This window comes from Panthera leo, chromosome A1 (assembly GCF_018350215.1).
Source record: "Panthera leo isolate Ple1 chromosome A1, P.leo_Ple1_pat1.1, whole genome shotgun sequence".
In the NCBI taxonomy this organism is placed as follows: Eukaryota; Metazoa; Chordata; class Mammalia; order Carnivora; family Felidae; genus Panthera; species Panthera leo.
In genome coordinates this window covers 205764301-205788006 of record NC_056679.1, presented here as the reverse complement: position 1 = coordinate 205788006, position 23706 = coordinate 205764301, and the positions used below count along the sequence as shown (strand labels likewise).

General features: G+C 39.0%; 1 protein-coding gene across 2 annotated transcripts in view; it reads right to left on the bottom strand.

Moving 5' to 3' along the window:
* C6 (complement C6) overlaps positions 1-23706 on the bottom strand; it is a 64836-nt gene that overhangs the window by 17234 nt on the left and 23896 nt on the right. For both annotated transcript variants that reach the window (XM_042907897.1, XM_042907908.1), the window contains 7 exons: positions 21662-21862; positions 15198-15438; positions 10488-10610; positions 4025-4191; positions 2387-2612; positions 1314-1485; positions 1006-1117 (listed from right to left, as the gene is read on the bottom strand). In XM_042907897.1, coding sequence (XP_042763831.1) covers positions 1006-1117; positions 1314-1485; positions 2387-2612; positions 4025-4191; positions 10488-10610; positions 15198-15438; positions 21662-21862 — 1242 coding nt within the window. The remainder of the gene's footprint in view (positions 1-1005; positions 1118-1313; positions 1486-2386; positions 2613-4024; positions 4192-10487; positions 10611-15197; positions 15439-21661; positions 21863-23706) is intronic.

Genomic DNA, 23706 nt, shown 5'->3' with positions numbered 1-23706 from the left:
AACCAAGTATGGAGACCTCTCCAGGGAATTCAAGACGGAGGAGTGGTAGAGTGTTTCTAAGTATTCATTTTTAAGTCAACAGAAGATGATTAAACTGAGAACAATAACCCTAGATAAAAGAAAACACATACTTTTTAAGTTCTATTTTTTGGAATTTTTAAAAATGATTCATTTTTTTTTACTGTATTAATTATTTACTGTTATGTAAAAATTACCTCCAATCTTAGTGACTTAAAACAATATACATTGTAACTTTTGTGGGTCAGGAATCTGAGCATGATTTAGCTAGGCCTTCTGCTTCAGAGTCTCTCATAAGTATGTAATGAAGCTGTCAATGTGGCTATGGTCTCATCTGAAGGACCATCTGGGTAAGGGTTCACTTTCAAGCTCACTCATATGGTTGTTGGCAGGATTCAGTTTCTCAAGGGTTGTTGAGAAAGTCTTATTTCCTTGCTGGTTATTAGCCAGAGGCCAACCTCAGGCCACATGGGCTTCTCAATAGGGTAGCTCACAACAGAGCAGCCTGCTTCATCAGAGGAAGAATGAAAGAAAAATGCAAAGAAAGGCTACAAACAAGAAGGAAGTCACAGGCTTTTGTAGCAGACTCTTAGAAGTGACCTTCCATCACTTTCCCCATAAACTTTTCATTAGAAATAAATCGTTAGGTCCAGCTCACACTCAAGGGGAGAGGATTACACAAGGGCACAAATACCAGAAAGTGGGGATCATTGGAAGCCAAAAAATGATTCATTTTTGAGAGAGTGAGAGAGAGTGCAAGCCGGGGTTGGGGGGGGGGGGGCGGGCAGAGAGAGAGGGAGACAGAGGATCCAAAAAGGGCTCTGCACTGAGAGTGGAGAGCCCAATGCGAGGCTCAAATTCACAAACCGTGAGATCGTGACCCGTGATGAAATCAAGAGTCAGATGCTTAACCAACTGAACCACCCAGGAGCCCCATAAGTTCTATTTTTTGAACTCCAAACTTGAAGTGGAGGTCAGGATGCTTACCCGGATAAATCCATTTTCCGGAGGCACTGGCTGAGGACACCCAGAATCTGATTCTGTCTCAGGGAGGTCTACTTCTTTCACTTCTTCGTCATCGCTGATACATGGCTGTCCACTAAAAGGGAAAAATAAATACGTGTGCATATGTATATGTGAAGGTGCACGCATATTTGTAAAGAAAGCATTGGAGAGAAATGGGTACGCCAGATCCACGAATACCTTGCTAATACACTGTGTTGGAATAGGTAAAACACTGCTTATTTCTTTACTTAGCAGTAGGAAAATACACCTTCCCCGGCACCCAGCCTTACGTGTTCTCCATGATGGAAAATGTGCAGTGTTCCTCTTGCCGTCTTTCCCCCTCACAGGGTTTCCCTCCTTGCTGGGGGGCAGGGTTGTTGCACTGCCGGGTTCTCGATCTCTTATAAGTAGCATCGCATGTGCTCCAGGGAGACCAGCAGCTCCAATTCCCATCCACCGCATCTGGAACACAGGAAACCCATCCATCCATCCAGGCGAGGCTGAGAGAACCGGGGCTGTGAGGCCAGGCCAACTCGGTCCCCTCACTTTTTAGCTGTGTGATTCTTTGAGGAATATCACAGGGTTATCATGAGGATGAAAGGAAACTACCTATGAGAGGGCCTGACACCTTGCCTGATTTCCCTTTCCTCTTCCCACAGCCTGAATGAAATGGCAACAATGATGAATCATTTTCAACTATCAGCACCGTATCACACACATGTGTATATGCATACAGATACGTATACATATGAACTTCTTCTGAACAGAATATGTATCAGATTACTTTTTTAAAGGTCATAGAATATATTCTCACCCCCATGACACCTCCCCTTGCTAAGGAGCATTAGAGATGGCCAAACTTAGTCCTGAATGAAAACTTTGGTTGTTGGCTTAATTTACCGCTTGTTACAAAGCCATTGTCACTCTACCTTATAACATTCTACTGTTATAACAGCAGTATCACATATTTTATTTTATAGTATAGTTTGTTATTTTATTTTATATTATAGGCATTGTGCTGCAATATAAATATAAATATATAAATATCAATATATGTGTATGTACATGTATAAAATCTTCAGGTACATGCTGGCATTGCCCCCATTTTATGGATGAATGGATTGGGGCATTGAGGGGCTAGGGGGCTTTCCCAAAGTTACACAGCTGGTAGGCTACAGCCAAGACTTGGTCATACCAGGGCTGTTGGACTAAAGTCAAACTCTAACTTTTTGCAAACTTACCTTCCTTGCGAGTTTGGATAAGGTGGAAGCTGTTAATTGACATTTGGTTTTATTTGACCAACCTAGAATACCTTTCGGAGGAGAAAAGGGGCCTACCCCCCCGTATGTTATGTGATACTTACTGGATTTATAATCCGGGGAGCGTCTCTCACAGTTCTCTCCGTACGTGCCGCTCTGGCACACACACAGACATTCGGTCCCTGAGAGTGTGGGGCGGCCATTATTAGGGCATGGAGCACACCGGCAAGGGTCAAACTTGGCTGCGTATTCTCGAAAAGCTTTCCTGAGGTTGTTCCGTCTTGTCACCGCACAGGGGGTGTTTCTCACCAAGTCGGTGATGGGAGCAAGCTAAGGGCAGAAGGTAGAGAGGAGGTCCAGTTCATCACATCCCTGTGGCACATGTTGCCATCCCTGCTCAGCTCTCACGGACTGAGAGGAAAGGTCTGGAAAATCCTACACTTCAAGGGATTATTGTAGAATATAGCACATCTGCCTGTTGAACCAGCGGAGAAAAACCCTCTCTGTGAGGGTAGGGGATCCTTTTCTTTCCCTTCTCTAGTGGGTAGAGCAGCTCTCTGCGGGGTTAGAAGCCAGAAGCTCTCTGGCTTCTCTTGTCCCTGATGCAATGTCTCTGGAGCTCACTTTCCCTGGAATCCTATTATGAAGGAAGCCTCACAGGCAGTGTTGTCACATTACGTCACATTATTTAGGAAGCACCAATTGCATGCATCAAGGCTCTGAGAGAGGTGACCGCGAGTTGGGCAGCTCATGAATGCTCTGTTGAAACCTCATTAGGTTTGATTCAAGCAGAAAAATCCAGAGAGGGTGAGGAGAGGCTTTCTGTGTTCTTGTTTGCCAGGGACAGGATTGGCGTTTGGCAGAACCCCATGACAAAATATGGAGCAGGAGAAATGAACTCGGCCATGGGATGAATGGAAGAATTACAGTAACGAATAATGGAGCTAACACAAAATCAGAGCTCATTTTATTAACATTTTAAAACCTCAAAGGAATGACTATCTTGTGCAGCGGATAACTCACAGCTGCCCAGCCTGGCGGCCAGATCTCACTTTCCCACCATAGCCTATAGAGCTCAAAGTATCTTCACTTTGCGGGTAAATTATTTTACTTTCATAACGATTGAACTCCTTTATCCCCATTTAAATGAAATGAGCAGAACAGCTTTTTTGAGGGCTTTAAAAACTGTGCTTGTGTTTTAGTCAAAACTGGTTCTAAATGGCATGTGACTGATATGTGGGCAAAGTATTCCCTACATAATAAAAGTCACCTTTTCATGTAATCACAGCAAATATAAGACAGGTCATTGTAATCCACGGTGATAGAAACAGAAAGCCAAGTGGATCTAAGATCCCATTTATCCCACAGAGCTATAAATGAAGACTTAGGAGTGCTCATTGAATAAAAAGCTGCAAGAAAAGTACACAAAGCAGATTGATTGTATACTCGGGGAGCTGAAGGCGCTACTTAAGGCAAGTTTGAACAATTGCATTCACCAAATTCCCCTTCCTGGTATTTTATATGTGCTAGGAATTCTAAATACCGTACTGGAGGATGCTCGTTTCAAAAGCAAAAGCAATCGACGTGTAATCTAACGTTTTTTAAAAAGTACATTGTGCACGTATACGAAAGAAAGACATTTCCTTTATCATCTGTGAGGAAAATGGAAAAGGAATTGTGTGGTGCATGATTTGCTAGCGGACTACTTTAGCTTTCTTACCCATAATATTTTTTACTCTTACCTCAAAGTCAATCACAGCAGGATTTTCCTTCACAGATTCTAACCACTCAGCAAATACCTTCTCGTCAGGACTGGAGTTCCCTCTCTCCCACACCAACTTGGCTGCGTACTCACTTCTCCCACCTCGAATCAGGGAGATGCATTTCTCTGCTCCCTGCAAAACCGAGCCTGCAAGGTGTTTCGAGGAAATTACTCATTTAATTTTACTGCAGATTCAAACTTTAAAGAAAAGTCTATTTGCACAGGAGCAGAAGTAGATGATAGTCATGCGGCTCCACTAAATAAGCTGGTGAAAGGGCACCTGGGTGGTTCAGTCAGTTGAGCACCTGACTCTTGGTTTGGGCTCAGGTCATGGTCTCACGTTCGTGAGTTTGAGCCCTGCGTTGGGCTCCAGGCAGAGTCTGCTTGGGATTCTCTCCTCCCTTTTGAACTCTGCCCCTCCCCTGCTCGTTCTCTGTCTCTCTCTCTGTCTCTCTCTCTCTCGTTCCCCCCGCCCCCCCCCCACAAGTAAATAAATAAACTTAAAAAAAAAAAAGCTAGTGAAAAGCAAGAGAACACTCCTCAGCCCTACCGGGAGTTTAACAATAGAAAGGATAACAATGTTAGCCGTTACCATTTATGAAGCAACTTGTATATTGCAGGCACTGTGCACATATTGTCTTAAGTAATTCTCACAACAATGTTGAGAAGTAGGTATTGTTATAAACACAGACATTGAAGCTAGAAGTAATTTAGCCTGGAACACACGTAGAGTTACTGGGAGTGGGGTAGGGGTGGGAAGCTGACGTACTAACCTGCCCAGGTGCAGACTACTCTGCTCCCTGCCCTTTGATGCCAAACCTCCCACGTTTGACTTATATTAGCATATGTCTTGGGCCTTCAGAATAACATAAGTCACATGGTTTCTGATATCCAATCAGGAGACTTCCAATTACATTAAAAGTTGATAGAATGCTTTTAAGCTTAGAGACAGGTGCAAAAGCACAACTAACCAACGAGAAAGAAAAAGTTAAACCTCAAATTAAGAGCTGGCACAGTGTTTCTTTAGAAGCAATGATATTTAATGTACACAACACAGATCTTTTACACAAATTTTCAAAAACAAGTCCTGTGAACTAATGGGGTCTTTAATAAGGGTAGGATCTGAGGAATAGGAAGGTGTAGGGAGAAATAAAAGCAAATGAAAAGGAGGCCGGTGATATGGGTGACAGTTAATGGCATTAATTTGGTGTTTATTGTGAAGTACCAGTAAGGATTAGCTATGCTTCCACTGTTGAGAAATTCTAGGGGTGCCTGGGTGGGGCAGTCAGCTAAGCGTCTGACTCTTGGTTTTGGCTCAGGTCATGATCTTTCGGCTTCTTAGTTTCAAGCCCCACATCAGGAGCCTGCTTGGGATTCTCTCTCTCCTCTCTCTCTCTGCCCCTCCCCCACTTGCACTGTCTCTGTCTTTCTCAAAATAAAAAAATAAAAAAAGAGTCTAGAATGATCAGAACAATGGGTGAAATACTCTTTCTGTGAAGAAAATAATATGATCCTTTTCAAAGGTTGCATAAGATAACACAGGGACATGAGAAGAACATTTTAGAGATTTTTGTATTTATTTTTCATATAAATATAGAGAGAAATTAGCATCTGCCAATATATTATATACGGATTGACAGTAGCTCCGACAAGCTAGTTCACATTTGGATTGATACCATGTAGTTCATGAATGGATTGACATTAGTTAAGTGTTAAATATGATAAACATAGCATCCTGAAGAAGGAGTGAGCATTAAGTCCGTTTACTACTAGTCTGAACAGAACTAACTGTTATAAGCGAACAAGTGATTTAAACAGATTCCAGGAAGAGGGGCACCTGGGTGACTCAGTCGGTTAAGTCTCTGACTTAGGCTCAGGTCATGATCTCGTGGTTTGTGAGTTTGAGCCCCGTGTTGTGCTCTGTGCTGACAACTAAAAGCCTGGAGCCTGCTTTGGATTCTGTGCCTCCCCCCTCTCCCTGTCCCTCCCCTGCTCACACTCTGTCTTCCTCTCCAAAAATAAATGAACATTAAACAATTTTTAAAAAGATTCCAGGAGGAAAATGCAGATTGAAGATGATACCAATCTTCCAAACATAAACAAAACAACTAGTAGAAGGAAGAACAGATATTTCTTTTAAAAAACTTTTTTTTTTTAACATTTATTCATTTTTGAGAGATGGAGACAGAGCATGAGTGGAGGAGGGGCAGAGAGAGGGGCAGACACAGAATCTGAAGAAGGCTCCAGGCTCTGAGCTGTCAGCACAGAGCCCAATGCGGGGCTCAAACTCACAAACTGTGAAATCATGACATGAGCTGAAGTCAGACGCTTAACAGACTGAGCCACCCAGGCACTCCATGGAAGAACAGATATTTCTTATACAAGCTTCTCATAAGCTACAATATGAGAGTGACACCAAAGCTGCCCAAAACATATCAAAAATTTCAAGGAGTTTTTTTTTTTAATTTTTTTTTAACCTTTATTTATTTTTGAGACAGAGAGAGACAGAGAATGAATGGGGGAGGGGCAGAGAGAGAGGGAGACACAGAATCGGAAGCAGGCTCCAGGCTCCGAGCCATCAGCCCAGAGCCCGATGCGGGGCTCAAACCCACGGACCGCGAGATTGTGACCTGAGCTGAAGTCGGACGCTTAACCGACTGAGCCACCCAGGCGCCCCATCAAGGAGTTTTTAATGAAACATTGATTCATCATTACATTCATTCATCGCTCAATGTGAGCGAGACAATGAAATACATTGTTTATTTCATATAGGCTATCTTTTAACATTTTCTCTTTTCTACATTTGTATATATTTTGTGTGCCTAATATATTTTTAGATAAATATATAAAATTTTTTAGTATTCTTTTAGTAAGTATATTAGGGATATATAGTGAAAAAATTAATGAGATGATTACAGATTTAAAAAGTTTGGAGTCCAGTGATTTAATCAGATGAGCTCAGGTTTTGGAATAGACAAATTATGTTTTTGTGTGTGCTTTACTCTTTTTTTTTTTGAGAGAGAGAGAGAGAACACAAGTGAGTGAGGGTCAAAGAGAAAGAGAGAGAGAGAGAGAGAGAGAGAGAAGTGGGACTCACCCAAAGCAGGGCTTGTGTCTACCCAAAGCAGGGCTTGAGCTCGCAAACCATGAGATCGATCATGACCTGAGCTGAAGTCAGATGCTTAACATCTGAGCCACCCAGGCACTATGTGTACTTAACTCTCAAATGTGCTTTGATTTTCGGCAAATTGTCATCACGATCAACACATATTTGTGGAGAATCTGCTATATACCAGGCACTAAAGACTGAGAGAAATGCACGATATGCCTTTTGTATTTGAAGGACTTAGACTCTCTATGAGGAGACAAAATAGGTACATAAAAATACTAGCAGAACTATAGAGAAATTAAAAAACGAAGGAAGAAAAGGAGAAATGGAATGAAGGAAAGAAGGAAGGAAAGAAGTTAAGAAGGGAGGGGAGGAAAGGGAAAGAAAGGTAAACAAAAAGACCAATAAAACAGTTTTGTTAAGTGTCACTGAGTGGTCCAACAATGAATGATTCCTGTTTTCAGGGAAGTGAAAGAATTCTGTGATCTTAGGCAATTAGGGAGGGGGGTACGGTGAAAGGACTTTGAGGCAAAGCTAAGACACGGTAGGGGGAAATGTGCTCCCAGCATGGGCAAAGACCTAGAATGAGGGATGGATGTGCCATGTTCTGGAGACAGTTCATATGGACATCCACTTGAGTTCAAGTTGATGGTTCAGGTAGGGGAAGAGCAGCAAAACAGAGGATCTGGATGTAAAACTTTTACTTTTGAGTTGGGGAGTTGGCACAATTCAGGAGTATTAGCAATGTGTCATGTGGACAGTGATGGATAATTGATAAGCCAGTTTGGAGCCCATTGGAATAGTCTCTGATTTGGCAGTGTCCTCACCTTATTCCTACAAGCTGAAAACCGTGGGTCCATCTTTGACATTTTCTCATCTCTTTGTTGGATGGATTTTTAAATTAAGCATTTTTTTCCCTTTTTGTTTTTGTTTTTGTTTGTTTGTTTGTTTTAGCAAGTACTCAAGAATGCATATTCTCAGAATTCTCTCATGTTTTGAGATGTCTTCCTGTTACCCATATATATGAAATTATTATTTTTTCCTCTCTCAGAAATTTGTGGACATTATTGTCTTACAGTATTGAATTTAGTTATGGCGAAGTCTGAGGCCAGACAGATTGTGTTCTTTTGTTGATCTGTGGGAGATTTGCTCTTTTGGCCAAGGTACTTGAAAAATTCATTTTTAAAATCTTGGTAATTAGCAAATTAACTAGAATTTGTCTTGAAGTTGTGTATTTAAACAGTATTTCTGATTCATATAATCAAAACAAATTTCTTCCTTTATTTCAGGGATATGTTTGTTTATAGTTTTTTTTTGTTTTTTTTTTTTTTTTTAACAGCTTTCCTGTTTAATTTCTTGGGATCTCTATTTCAGGAACATGAATTCCCACTGATTAAATTATATTTGTCCTTCCATTTCCATTAGATTTTTCTTAATAACTATTAATGTCTATTTTTCCTCTGTATTTATTATGAATTATTTTAAATCTTTCCTACATGTGATTAACTTTCCTGATTTTATTTTCAGACAATTATATTTTGTCCTTGCAGTATCTAATTTATTTATAACTATCATGGTAATGTTTCTCAATGTTTGTTTGTCTTTGTACCTTAGCTTTGAGATCTGCCTTTTCAATTAATTCTTATAATCTTTTTGTCTCTGAGCACTTGATTTACTGAATTCACAATCTCATTAAATTATTTTATTGCATGAAAAACTGGTATAGACTCTATATCCATTCTTTGGTTTATATTTCTAGGTTATTTGTCTGTTTTGCATGCTCTCTTCCCCCCCCCCCTTTTTTTTTTTTGCTATAATATGAATGCCTAGTTGTCAAACAAATCCTTCTCATTCTGCTTATGCTTAACATGGGCATGTACATGTAGACCATCTATATAATCTGATATTCAAAGTTGCCTATTTATTATTACAGTAAATATTTTATTTTTATTTGTTCTTTGTCTCCCCAAGAGAATATAAGCTTCATATTTTGGGAGTTTCTGTGATTTTGCTTCCCTTTGTTCTTAGCAGAATGAATAGCAATCAGTTAGGCCAAGTCAGGGAACAAGAGAACTTTACGCAGAGGAAGGAGCTCTAAATAACGGCAAGGCACAAGAGAGAGCATGACTTATTTAGGAGACTATATAGTTCAGCTAGGCAGAGAGAGAGAGACTGGAATTTATCTTTAAGGCTATATGAAACCATGATTAAGGCATGAGAGTTTCATGATAAGATTTGCCTTGGAAGAATTTCTTGTCACAAGAAATGTGTAGAATACATTGGCGAAAGGCCACAGTAGAGGCACGGGGACCAGTCAGGAGGCTTCTGTGGAAATCCAGGTTGGAAATAATGAACGGATGGGTGTGAATGGGAAAAATATTAAGGATGTAGAGTGATTACTTATTGGATGTGAAGGCCAGAAAGAGGGAGAAATTAAAGCAACACTCAGGTTTCTGGCTTGGTTTCTGGAGCCTTATTTACATACCTCTCTTAGACGCTTATCATTCTGTATTTTTAATGGTTGTTTATATGTATAGTTACTTTGTAAGCTCCTTTATAGGAATGGCTGAATTATTTCTACCTCACAATGCCTAATACTGAGTTCAGCCCATGGGAAGAACCAATAAATGTTAAAGTAAACAACCTAAATATAAGATCAAGAACAACACTTGGGGTGCCTGGGTGGCTTAGTTGGTTGAGCGTTGACTTCAGCTCAGGTCATGACTTCGGCTCAGGTCACGATCTCGCGGTCCGTGAGTTCAAGCCCTGCGTCAGGCTCTGTGCTTACAGCTCGGAGCCTGGAGCCTGCTTCAGATTCTGTGTCTCCCTCTATCTCTGCCCCTCCCCCACTCATGCTCTGTCTCTCCCTCTGTCAAAAATAAACATTAAAAAAATTTTTAAAAAAGATCAAGAAAACTTTATTTCCCTTTTAAGTAGTGCTAATGATATTTTGTTTGCACCCTCCCCCTACCACACAGAGGGCTTTGAGGTAGATATATGAAATAAATGAAAGTTAAAAACATTTGCACAAGCAAGGGGAACCTGGGTGGTTCAGTGGGTTAAGCGTGGGACTCTTGATCTCAGCTCAGGCCATGATCTCACAGTTTTTGGGATCGAGCCCTACATTGGGCTCTGTGCTGACAGTGTGGAGCCTTCTTGGGATTCTCTCTCTCTGTCTCTCTGCCTCTCCCTTTTTCATTCTCTCTCTCTCTCTTTCTCTCTCCCTTTCAATAAATAGACTTAAAAACATAGCGCCCTCAAAGTATAGCATGGTACTCCCATCAGGGCAGCTGCAGGACACATGAGGTAAACCGCTAAGAGAGAGAGCTCTTACCTTCATATTTCTCTGACATCTTGTTCGTGGTGCACCGATGTTCCACTTTTTTTTTCTTAAAACCTAACCTGCGTTTCTTTGTTTCAATCCGGACACAGTTTCGGATTTCTTCCTCTGTTAAACCTAGGAAATGGAGTGCAAACAAAACATCACGAGAATGCACCACTGCGAATCCTTCCCCAGTTCCTATAAACTCGATAATTCACACCTTCACCTACAGATTCAGTCCTTTTTAGGCCCTGGGATGATCCTGAACAGAGGAAGTGTTTATGAGTCCCTGCTGTCTCTCCCTTCAACCCTGGCCCTAAGAAGTACATATAAGGTGACTGTGGCCCATCCCATGGGGATCATGTTGGCTTCTCCCTGTTGCCTACACACAGTGAGCCTCAAAGATCACCTGTCCCACTGGCCACAGCCACTGTATAGTCCTGAAGATCAAGAGATGAACACACGTTCTGTGCGGTGCCCCGGTCAGGCCTTCTTTCTGGGCCACAACTGTTTCTGTGAGGCCTGAGTCCACCTCACTTTTTTGCCCCATTGTCACCTAAAATGGAAATCTTTTTTGTCATCTCTCCTTCGCTGAACACTCGTTCTCATGCCTGTCTCCCTGGGTCAGCTGCTCACTCCACCTGTACCTCCAAAACTCAGAAATTCTGACTTCCTGACCTATGAATTCTTCTCAGTGTCCTCACTGACTATTTTCTCTCTCTCCTCATCACCATTCCAGCCTGTACTCAACGTTTCTCCTGATGTCTCCAAGGGAGATGAATGCTGCCTCATCCCCAGCCTTGGGAAGTGGGGGTTGATATCTTCCTAGCTTCCCAGCGCCTCCATAGGATGAGTCTCCAGGTTTAAAAGTCTTGTCAAAACCCTGATGCCTGGAAGCTCAGGCTGTTCAGTGCTCATACCTTCAGTCCTCTTTGTTCTTGTCTTTTACCAAACTTGCAAGCATCATTTGTTGAAGATTTTGGCATCTGAGTCACACTTTCCCACCACAATCCCTGTCTATGTTCTCAATGGCTTCAAAATCTATGCTGTGTCAGGGATCAAGTGGGACACAGTGCAGGGAAATAGGTCTGGCTATTTGTAGACTGAGTTGGTGCTGCCCATCTGGGGTAATTTGAAAAGAATCAACATCTCCTCTTTCTGAAGAGCTTCCTAAGCCTCCTGACCTGCTACCTGAAATACCAAAATTAGATTCCAGATTTTGGTTTTTGTTTTTAACATAATTTATTTCAACTAAAGTATAGCTGACACAAGAATTCAGGTTTTTGATATTTAGTTAAAAATTGCCTCACAAAACATGAACACACAAGAGATACAACTGTTAGGATCAGCTCTTAAGCACCTTAAAGCAAAGTAGTTCATCAAATACTGATGTTCAGGGTTGTAGATCATAATCGGCAGAGGAATATTTTTAGAGCTTGAGGCACAGTTTAGGTGCGATTCTGAAATTGAATCCTAAAGGCACAGATGACTGAGAAATGAGGCCAGGTAGACGGGGATGGGGTGGAAGTGGATGGGGTCTGTCTACTTCATAGTTTTTTCAATAGTTTGACACATTTGAAGGGATGCGTTATAAGTTGGCAGTGAAAAATTCTTAGTTTGAAGTCTTGATGTTTACCTTGCATCTTTAACTCTAATAAACAAACAAACAAACAAACAAACAAAAAGTCCGTTTTTCTTTTTTGGTCAAGCTGAATAAATATGAGTCATTTTCTCCTGGTAGTATTGTTCTAACAAGTAGATCAGTATAATGGTTAGACCATGTTAGGAATTTAATGCATTTATGTTGTAGAGCTCCTACCCTTTTTGAATTTTTTCATTAAGTTTTTATTATTTATAAATGAAAATTAAATTTTCTGTGTCCAATTCATTAACTATAACATAATTAATTAACTATCAACTTAGTTAATTTCATTTTCTGAGGGCTAATGGAGAATCTTCGAAGATTTGAATGGTGAATCCTTCTTATGAGCCATGGCATTCGTTGGTCATGCAGCGATTAAAATATGAAGGCTTTATCAGTGAATTTCTGGATAAGCCTGTCTTCTGCTGTATAACCTGTAGCTTGCTGCCTGACCTCTATCCAATTGCTGGATGTTGTAGCACTTGACCTCTCAAACCCAAGCGTCCCTCTGATGTTGCGTAGGGACAAGCATTTCAGAAATGTCCTCAGCTATTCTGGGCAAAGGTCAACAGTGTTACTTGAAAATGTCATACGGGTAAATGGTGGGGCCAGTAATTGTTTTCTTCCCAGTTCAGAGTAGGAAATGACTTCTCAACAAAAGGAGTTTAAATTACCATCTTGCATATTATGATATTTTAATTCTTTAATGTTCTTACTGTATTTCTGAATTTTTTTTTCACCTAGCACACTGAAGCAATGTCAACTTTTCTTCAGGTTTTAAATTGACTATGGGACATTGAACAATAGAGGAATATATGAAGGATGCAAATAAAAAGCAATTTAATTTTGCTTTACTCCTCTTGAGGGAGAGAAGGTACTATGAAATATTCAGGTCATACTTTTGAAATTAATGACAAGGGATACAATTCTTACTGAATAAAGCAAATAAAAACCAAGCCTATACTCTAGTTTCATGTTATGGCTACGCAAAGGGAAAAGAAATGGAAAAAGAGAGGAGGAGGCCAGAATATATATTCATTTAGAGAGCAGGCAAAAACAGGTGAGCATACCCACCAAGGAATTCCATTTTATTGAGATTTGTTTCTGTCTGGGCGTGCTTCATTTTAGCCATAATTAAAACTGTGCATCGGTATTATTTTTGTGACTCAGAGAAATATATACTCATTGAATATAAGAATATATATTACATATAAGAATATAGAAATATGTTTAATCAAATATACATATATATACCCTTTAAGTACTATATATGTCATATATATGTGTGTGCGTGTGTGTATATATATATGCGTGTGTGTGTATACATATATATATGTATATATATATATATATATATATATATATATATATATATATATAGTTTGTATATGAGTACATAGGTATTTACGGTCATATATCTCCAGTTTCCTATTACATCTCAAACTTCCTTTCTTTCCCTTATTATGTGTTCCTGTTTGTTAGCCTCTACCTCTATTTATAGAGAAAGACACAGAAGGTGAGAATGTTTCAGTAGGAAAGTGTAGCTCATCACTTCATTTTGGTCAGGGGTCTTCAACTATTAAAATGCTGGATGGTTGATTAAAGATTCACATAGTTATTTAATTGACCTGATCTCTGAGCCCTTAGAGGCTTTGCTTTGAATGCATGATAAGTACAGCTGATCAAATGAGAAATTATTTTCTGGGCTATAGCAGCAAGTGACCAGAATAATTTCATCCCAGGGGTGAGATGAAACCAATCAAGGGCCAGAGATTTTCCCCAAGCACTTTTGCTCAGCATTAATGTTGCTGGTGTTCTCATGGGAGAAGATATCAAATTCATCATACAAACATCACTCCTGTGGAAAGGATAACTGAAATGAAACATAAGGGTCAGGCAATGTGAAAAGCCCATCACAGCATAAATCTTTTGGATTTCAGTAACTCTGTCAGATAGTAATTTTTTTAGATCCTCTTACTGAAAGTCCTTCTCAAAGACATTTATGCCCTCTTCTCTCTTAGGAAGCAGATCATGAGGGATATCTGGTCACTCAAAGTTTGGAATAACTCAGGGCAGCCACATTAAACATTAGTATTTGCCATCATGAGATGTAAGAACAAAGGGATTGACACTCTGTTGGCCCCAGAGTTGGCCTGATGTCTCTTTAAATGAATTCCTGATTTCTTCTATATAAAAGTTACATGATCATAGAATTCTTATTTACATGGGGTAATTGGTCAGTTGAGTTCTGGTTACAGTTTCCTAACCATGTTCTCAAGAGACACATGATAGAATCATCACAAAGGCCCTGTGTCATTTCATGAAGGAGTCTGAAAATGAATTTATCCAATGGTGTTTAAGCTATAATAATAATTAATAGTGGCAATTTAAGCTAACACTTAAGAAACCAAGGCTTATCTATAAACCAAGGTTTTTATTGTTATTTTACATATAAGCAGAAAAATATCCCTGATTATATCCCAAAATAAAAATTTGCCAACTTTCTTCAAAATAAGTGCTTCTCATCTGGTTTCAATTTTATCACTGGTAGGTGCATATCTAGCCCACATTAATTTAGTCCCTTGTCAAGTTCTTAATTGTTCTTTTATCTTAATGCCCTTGGCTTTTACTTAAAACATTATTAAAAGAAAAAGACTGTTAGAAAATTTGCTATAATTATTATTCTATAAAATTATTATCTCCTATAAAATTGCTGTAAGTAAATTATCTTTTGGAGCTTAGTTTCAGGACAAATCTCATTTTTCTTGAGGTAATAGCATGTATCTCTCTTTTAGGTTACCACTACTGTGTAGCTTATGATGTTCCCACATGTCAGGAAACTCAGAGACAAATCTAATGCCCAATGAGAGAGGTTAAGTATATTTTTTCTTTTTTTGGGGGGGGTCCTAATTTTATATTTTTATTTATTTGAGTGTGTACCTTTTGGTTGTTCTTCCTATCATTTTGGAAGTACAGTGGAGTCTAAAAGTTAATAAAGAAGAATTAATAGAATAAGAGGAAAATGAATTGCACGCATTCGAATCAGGTTTAAAAAAAAGGGAGGCCGGCAGAAGGTCTACCTGAGTTCTTCAGTTCCTCGACGCTAAACTGGTAGAGGAGGTCATACACGCCGCCCAGGGAGCCAGAGGTGAAATAGTGAGTCCCGAAGTCATCAAATATCCGACTATACAAAGCAAAGTTGTATTCTAGAGGCAGGTGGTTAAGTGCTTTCAAAAAGACATCAGAAAGCTGCAGATCTTTAGTTTTCATTGTGAAGTTTGAGACTTTTATCACCTTATGGACCCTAGTAAAACTAGAATCCTAAAAGGAAGAGGAGAAAAGAGGAAAAACAAGAAAGAAAACAAGATGATTAAACGTAATAAAAGCTTGAAGTGTCAAGCCTTTAAATGTCATCTATTTATCACTAGCTGCCTTCCAACCATAACATGATAACTTTAACTCTCTATGGCATGATCTCACACACAAAAACATAATTTTCATTTTATTTTCCACAACTTTTTCCTGCGACGTCCAAAGCGCTGAACAGGTAAGATGATCTCAGTCATGTAAACTGTGACTGAGGCATAGGTTTGGTAGGCTTATCAAAAGAGATCAATAGGCATACCAAAGGCATACCAAAAAGAGATCAATCAATTATCAGAAAAGTAAATCTTTCACTCTTGCTTGTCAATCGTAGCTGTGTCCCTACTGAGTTTTTATTTAGAAAGACTTGCTGATGCAACACGTCGAAAAAGGATTGCATATATTTTTAATTGGAAGTTACGCAATTGAGATTCAAGTCACAACTTTGTCACTAACTGGCATTTGCATTTTCTAGGCCCCGGTTGTCTGTGAAATGTCACCTGGTATATAAATGACAGTTATCCACCAGATGACATAGCACACCCCTTTCAACTCTAAGACGCTGTGATTCAAAATTACTCAGGGTTAAGATTAAACAAAATTATTTATATTCTCTCTCTTCCACCCATCAACAGAAATATTTGTTTGAGAGTTTTTTTATTCATTTCTTTTTATGTTGGGTTAATTTATGATTTGGTGGTTGGTATTATACCCAAATCTCATTCTATTAAATTATTGTTCTACATATCCCCTGGGTTTTATGAGTGTACCCATGTATGCTGTTCTTAAAAAAATTATATAATTTATCTATTTCTCAATTTTAGCAAATTGTAGTATTTGAGTAATAGGAGCAGAGAGAGGAGCATATTTCAGCAAAAGAACTTTATCGTAGCTGTAAATTATTAAATCGCTGTTTTCCTGTGTGCTATAATTATGGCATAAAATGTCTGCTAACACAAAAGAAAAGAAATAATCACAAGTATTGAAGAAGAGTCACCATTCACTCCCCTCCCTCTGTCTTTCCCTTTGCTTCTCTCCTACCCCTTTCCACCCCTCGCCCTCCCTTTTTGCCTTTTAACACATTTATTGCTCAGCTACCTCAGATGCTGTGGACACAGAAATGGGCAAGGTAGACAAAGTGCATCCCTTTGAGGGGCTTACATTTTCATTGTCCATCAATTCTATTTTTAAGTTTAATACTTGAATTTTGTCACAGAACCATGCCTTTAGAAAGTTGGAGGGAACTTATGCTTTTAGTAAGAAGCACACTCACTTCCAGAGTATCTGAAATACCTATTCAGACATGGACATTGGTATGGGTGGTTCAAAATTTCCAGGTTGCTCTACCAACTAAATTATAAACATACAAGTGAAACTTTGGTAACTCAACTCAGCACAAGCCAAGCATTTATCAAATGCAGCATGGTTAAAATGGGGCTATTTTAGGCTAACCCATTACATGACAGTAGGTTATTAACTATGTATGATCTGGATGCCTGGATGGCTCAGTCATTAAGTGTCCCAACCCTTGGTTTTGGCTCAGGTCATGATCTCACAGATCGTGGGTTCGAGCCCTGTGTCGGGCTCTGTGCTGACAACATGGAGCCTGTTTAGGATTCTCTTTCTCCCTCTCTCTCGCTGCCTCTCTTTCTATCTCTCTCAAAATAAATAAATAAACTCTAAAAAATATTTAAAAAATAAAAAATGTATGATCTGTCTCAACATTCTGTGAGATCTTGCTTTATTTTTACCATCTTTTTGTGGGTTCAACTTCATAAAGTAATTCAGAAAAGCACTGAATCTTACTGAGACACCTGGTATTTTGACTTTGAAACAGATTACCTGCCTAACAAATGTTTAGTTAGATCTGTGATTGATGAAATGAATAAATAAAGCATTAAGCTCCACTGGAGGGAGTGGATTGATTTTTCAAGTTTGTGGTACCTTGTTTTCACTATTTGAAGACTAAGAGACGTTGCAGTAGTGTTTTCTTTTTTTTTTTTCTTTTTTAACGTTTATTTATTTTTGAGACAGAGAGAGACAGAGCATGAGTGGGGGAGGGTCAGAGAGAGAGAGACACAGAATCCGAAACAGGCTCCAGGCTCTGAGCTGTCAGCACAGAGCCCGACGCGGGGCTCGAACTCACGGACCGTGAGACCATGACCTGAGCCGAAGTCGGACGTTTAACCGACTGAGCCACCCAGGCGCCCCATCAGTAGCGTTTTCTACTTAACCCAGGATTTCCTTATTCTGTTGCGATCTAATCAAAGATACTGGGTAGAACCCGATGAAGTTGACAATTTTGTAGGTCAAAAATGGGTGAATATTAGCAGTTTCAAAAGTTCCAGCTGCTACTGTGAATAGCCTAAAATGTTCCCAATTTGGGGCAGACTCTTAGAGGATCAAATAACATCTGTTTATCCACAGATAAGGGTTTTACAAGTTTTCTCTAGCATGGCTGAAACATTTATAAACCAATTCTGTCAAGCAAATCTTAATGTTGAGACTGATGTATATATCTATGTCTCTTTCTACATGTCCATTTTCCTTCTCATTTTGGACTATATTTTTAAGCAGTTGTTTCCAATCTTGGCTATATCAGAATGAGCTGGGGGCTTAAAAAAAGAAAACCAGAATCACATGCCCAATCCCAGATATTCTGAATCAGTATATTAAGAGAAGGGCCATGGGATATATATTTTTACTTCCTAATAATTCTGATACTAACTTGTCTTTTTTGTAAATTTTTTAAATTAGTTTTCTTTATTTTTGAGAGGCAGAGAGAGACAGAACACAAGTGGGGGAGAGGCAGAGAGAGAGGGAGACACAGAATCGGAAGCAGGCTCCAGGCTCCTAGCTGTCAGCACAGAGGCCGATGCAGGGCCTGAACTCACGAACAGTGAGATCATGACCTGAGCCGAAGTCGGACGCTCAACTGACTGAGCCACCCAGGCGCCCCAATACTAACTTGTCTTAAGAATATAATTTGCATTAGTCAGCCATAAGAAAGAATGAAATCTTGCCATTTACAATCACACGGATACAGCCAGAGTATTATGCTAAGTGAAGTAAGTCAGAGAAAGACAAATACCAGATGATTTCACTCATATGTGGAATTTAAGAAACGAAACAAATGAACTAGGGGGGAAAAAGAGAGAGACAAATAAAAAAAACAGACGTTTAGTTATACAGAACAAACTGATGGTACCAGAGGGGAAGTGAGTGGGGGGATGGGTTAAAAGGGATGGGGATTAAGGAGTGCACTTGTCTGATGAGCACCGGGTATTGTATGGAATTGTTCAATCTCTATATTGTACACCTAAAACTAATATAACACTGTGTTAACTGGAATTAAAATAAAAATTCAAAAGAAAAAAGAATATAATTTGGTAAGTTTGAGAGACACTATGCTACCTATAGCCCATTCTAAAGTGAACTAACGAGGGGCACCTGGGTGGCTCAGTCGGTTAAGCGTCCGACTTCGGCTCAGGTCATTATCTTGCAGTCCATGAGTTCGAGCCCTGCATCAGGCTCTGTGCTGACAGCTCAGAGCCTGGAGCCTGCTTCCGATGCTGTGTCTCCCTCTCTCTCTGACCCTCCCCCATTCATGCTCTGTCTCTCTCTGTCTCAAAAATAAATAAACGTTAAAAAAAATTAAAAAAAAAATAAAGTGAACTAACGATATGTTATAAAAGGAATCATTTTATTCCCTCTTTTTTTCTTTTATGTGTTCATATCACCAGAACTCTACTCTTTTCATAGTTTGTTGAAATTATGAATAACAGAATGAATGAATAAGCAGATAGCTTGAGGTATAATGTAGTGGATATGAACAGTGGGCAAAAATCAGACAAGCTGATTTCAATGCCCGACTCTGGCATTTACTCACTGTGACATCACAGGAGCCACTCAGCTTCTTGAGTTTTAGTGTAGTACTTGGCACATGGTAGATATTTGATAAATATTTCTTGACTTCAGAATAAATATATGGACTTCATGTACTCATCTGTAAAATGTTCTTGAAAATATCTACTCTGATCCCCCCTTAGGGTTCTTTTCAAGATAAATGAAATTAGCCTAGGAAAATTATCTATAAATGGGGTTATTATATATATATATATATATATATATATATATATATATATATATGGATGAATAAATAAATGTGTGAGAGGCACTATGGTAAGGGCAGGAGGAGCCATAAAATGATGCCCTCCAGCTGCTGTTCCCCTTTGTTCCAGTTATGGTTCCTCTTTTCACTGCCCCTTCACACTCTATGATTCAGGGCTCAGTCTTTCCATTCATCTCTTTGGAAGGAGCAAATACCACTGAGTGGTGGTTTGGGGAGGAACAGAGACTATTTTATTTTTTTTTAAGTTCATTTATTTATTTTGAGAGAGAGAGAGAGAGAGAGAGCAAGCATGTTGGGGAGGGGCAGAGAGAATCCCAAACAGGCTCAGCATTGTCAGTGCAGAGTCAGACACAGGGCTTGAACTCAAGAACTGTGAGATCACAGCCTAAGCTGAAATCAAGAGTCAGACATTTAACCAACTTGGCCACCCCAGGCACCCCAGGAACAGATACTATTTTAAAAGAACTTTGTAAATGTTTAAAAATGTCTAATAGAAATCTATCTCCTAAATCGCTTAAGAGCTGGAAAACAAGTCCAGGAGTTTTAATATACAAATAATAAAAGAAAAAGGAAGGGAGAAAGAAAGATTACTGGATGAAGATATACCTTTACATATTGAAAGAACTTTGTTAGTTCCTGGAAAGATTAATGGAAGAAGTCTAATACTCAGATACAACCTAAATTATAAACAACAACAATAAAAATTATAAATTTCCAGACAGAGAAAATAAAAGAAAGACAACCAGTTATGCATGTGATTTTTCCTATGCAACAACAAAAAGTAGAAGATAGTGGAATAACATCCACTAACTACCAAGAAAAGAAGACTATGATTCAAGATTCCTATATTTGGCCAAGATATTCCTTATCTTTATTGCTCAGGGAAAATGTAGGCTTTTTAGATATATAAGGACTTAGGGAGTAAATGTACAGACACACACACACACACACACACACACACACGTACGTATATAAAATATTACACAGATATAAAATACAGACTATGAACTTGGAATTTATACGTGTTATGTGAGGAATCTTTAAAATAGACTAAACAAGAGTCAGGATAAAATACAAATGAACATATGTAATATAAAACTGAACACAAAACAATCCTAGCAAATAGCTTGGAACACAAAGGTTTTGAACTACCTCAGTAAAATTGAGGTTTTGGAGGCCTGTAATGATATTGGTAGGGAGCAGAACATAGACCCATTCTGAAGGAGATAGTGGGAAAGGGGTGTGGGGAAGTAAAATACCTTTTGGGGGCTGTAGATATTACTTCATGTGATGAAAGAAAAAACATAGGCTTAATTATGCTTGTTAACTAGACAAAGGTCATCACAAGCAGAATTTAAAAAGTTTAGGGGCACCTGGGTGGCTCAGTTGGTTAAGCATCCAACTTCAGTTCAGGTCATGATCTCACAGTTCGTGGGTTTGAGCCCTGCATCGGGCTCTCTGCTGTTAGCGGAGAGCCCACCTTGGATCCTCTGTTCCCCTCTCTATGTCCCTCCTCATTTGCACTCTCTCTAAAAAAGAGAGAACTTCCAAATGTTCTAGTAGAACTTCCAAAATGACCAAAAGGGGTAACCAGAAATGTGACAAAGACAGCCATAGTAGAGAAATAGGAAACAGCAACAAAGTAAAATGAGTATGAAAAATTAAAGATGGAAGAAACATGATCAAGTATTTCAGTGAGTTTGTTAAATCAAAGAAGGCAGAATTTCCCTAGCAAAGTTCTAATTGTCAGATTATGTTAAAAAACTAAAGTTCTGTTACATGTAGCTTACAAAAAATACACCTAAAACAGTAAGACAAAGAAAACTTAAACAGAACACAACCATAAACACAGCCAAATGTATGCAACATTATACATATCACTTCTATAACTTTTGAAATGGGATTTATCAACAAACTAAATCTATTTAAATTTGTGTTCGAAATCTTGCCAATTTGATATCAAAAACTCTCCCCTTCTCATTGCATGATTGCTGGACTTAGTGTTAACTTTCAGAAAAGAATAAAAAGATTGGGAACCATTTTTATTACCTTTTTGTGGGAGGCTTGAATGGCTTGTTTGAAGGCAGAATTATGGGTGGTGCTTTGAGTTTTCTTTGAGGAATAAAAAATTGGTACATGAAAGCTTTTTTTCTCTTCGCCCTGGAATGCAGCTTGTTTATTTTCATTTTTTGTAAGAGGAACTAAGTCCTTGTAGAAATCGGTTTCTAAATCATCTTCTTCAGTTTGCACCTGGAGAAAAATCCATATGAAATGGGATGAAACTTAGGAAATATTAGAACTACTTGTTAAGATCTCAGGCAATGATGCTTCATTCCTTTATGCATTCAATAAATATTTGTTGAGAACCCATTTTGCTAGAAATAAAAGAAAAATTAGTTCCTGCCCTCCATGAGTCAATAGTTTAGTTAGAAAGACAAACAAGCACAGACACTTAATCCAGTGTGGGAAGTGATGTGCTCCAAAAGAGGTTGTCCTAAATAATCATTGAACCCAGAGGGGCCACACCAGGAAAGTCTTTGTCAAGGAAACAACTCCTAAAATGATATTTAGCAGCATGATAAAAAAAAAGAGGGCTATTTCTGGTCTGCCTGTGACTTTCAGCCTCTTTGCAATCTAACTGAAGGTATCTTCCAGAAAACTGAGGCCTAGCAGATGGGAGCACAGATCCTGTCCTTCCTTGCTCTGGTTGCATCCCCACCCACTTAGACTTATTTAGATGTTGGGCATCAGCACTCTACTGGCTATGTCTATGGGACAGAGGACAAATACTTGATTGGTTCTGCATGGTGGAGGGTTATAATCCTTCACTGACTGGGTCTGGAAAGAGGAGGGAAAAAAAAGCCAGTGGGACTTGACTTAAAGTAGGAGTGGAGCAGGGTATTTTCCCAGTACAAGTTAAATCCCTGTTATGATTATGCTGGCAAAAAGGGACGATGGATGAATTAAAAAAAAAAAAAGAAGTTGCAAAATAAATTGATTGAAGAGTACTTTATGTTAAAGATGCCTGTCTGGTTTGCAATGGAAAAATTTCTTGTTTTAAAATATTCAAAATTAAAATGCACTGTGAGGCAAACCACATGTCACAATCAAAGAGCTTGTACAATTAGTGGAGGAAAGACAAAATAACCCAGTTGCAAAAGAATCTTGCTCAATAGTAAGATACACACAAAAGTTCAATGTGACTTTCAGATACTACAGGGCATGCAAGTTAGCCTTTAAAGGGCCCCAAAATGAAGCCCTTCAGTTAGCAATGAAGCGATACAATTCTATTTAAATATAGCTGCTGACATTTCTTTACCATTTCTCTAAAAAAACTCAGACTACAAATATTTTGTTTTATGAATTAGCTCTTTTTTTTTAAAATATGAAATTTATTGTCAAATGAATTAGCTCTTATACACAAAAAGATGTATCTGCTTAAAGGAAAAGATATTTGCATGTAAGGAAGGGGGCTCAGATATCCTGGGCAGCAGCTCAGAGAAAATCTACCCATGGGTGAGCAGGGCTGAAAAATTAGACTGAACTGGAAACCTGGGGCTGGGCCTTGAATGCCCTGAGAAAGTATTTGAATTGACTTGTAAAGGCAAGATTTTGCATATAATAGGTTCTTTAAAACTATTAATGGAATGAATGAAAAATTGGGAGTGTTACTGTGACATCTGTGTTTTTGCAGAGATCAGGTTAACTATAGTTAACTAAAGTGGAGGCAAGGAGAGCAGTTGTAAATAACTGTTAGAGGAAGTCAAGTGAGACAGGATAATGGCCAGGTCCATGGGGTGGTGGCTGGGTGGAAAGAAAGTAGGGCATTTGAAAGATATTTAGGAAGTAAGTTCACAGAAATTGTTGACCAAGTAGATGTGGGGGTGACAGGGGGAGAGAGGGAGAGAGGATGGGGATGCTCTTCCATGAAAGGGAACTTGCAAAGCCAAGGCAACTTTTGAAAGGATAGATTTTCCCAGGAAGAGATGTTAACCAAATTCTGTCAACAAGGTTTTAATCTTCATTTACACATTATTATTTTTTAAAGATATTTTTTAAAGTTTATTTATTTATTTTTGAGAGAAAGAGAGAGA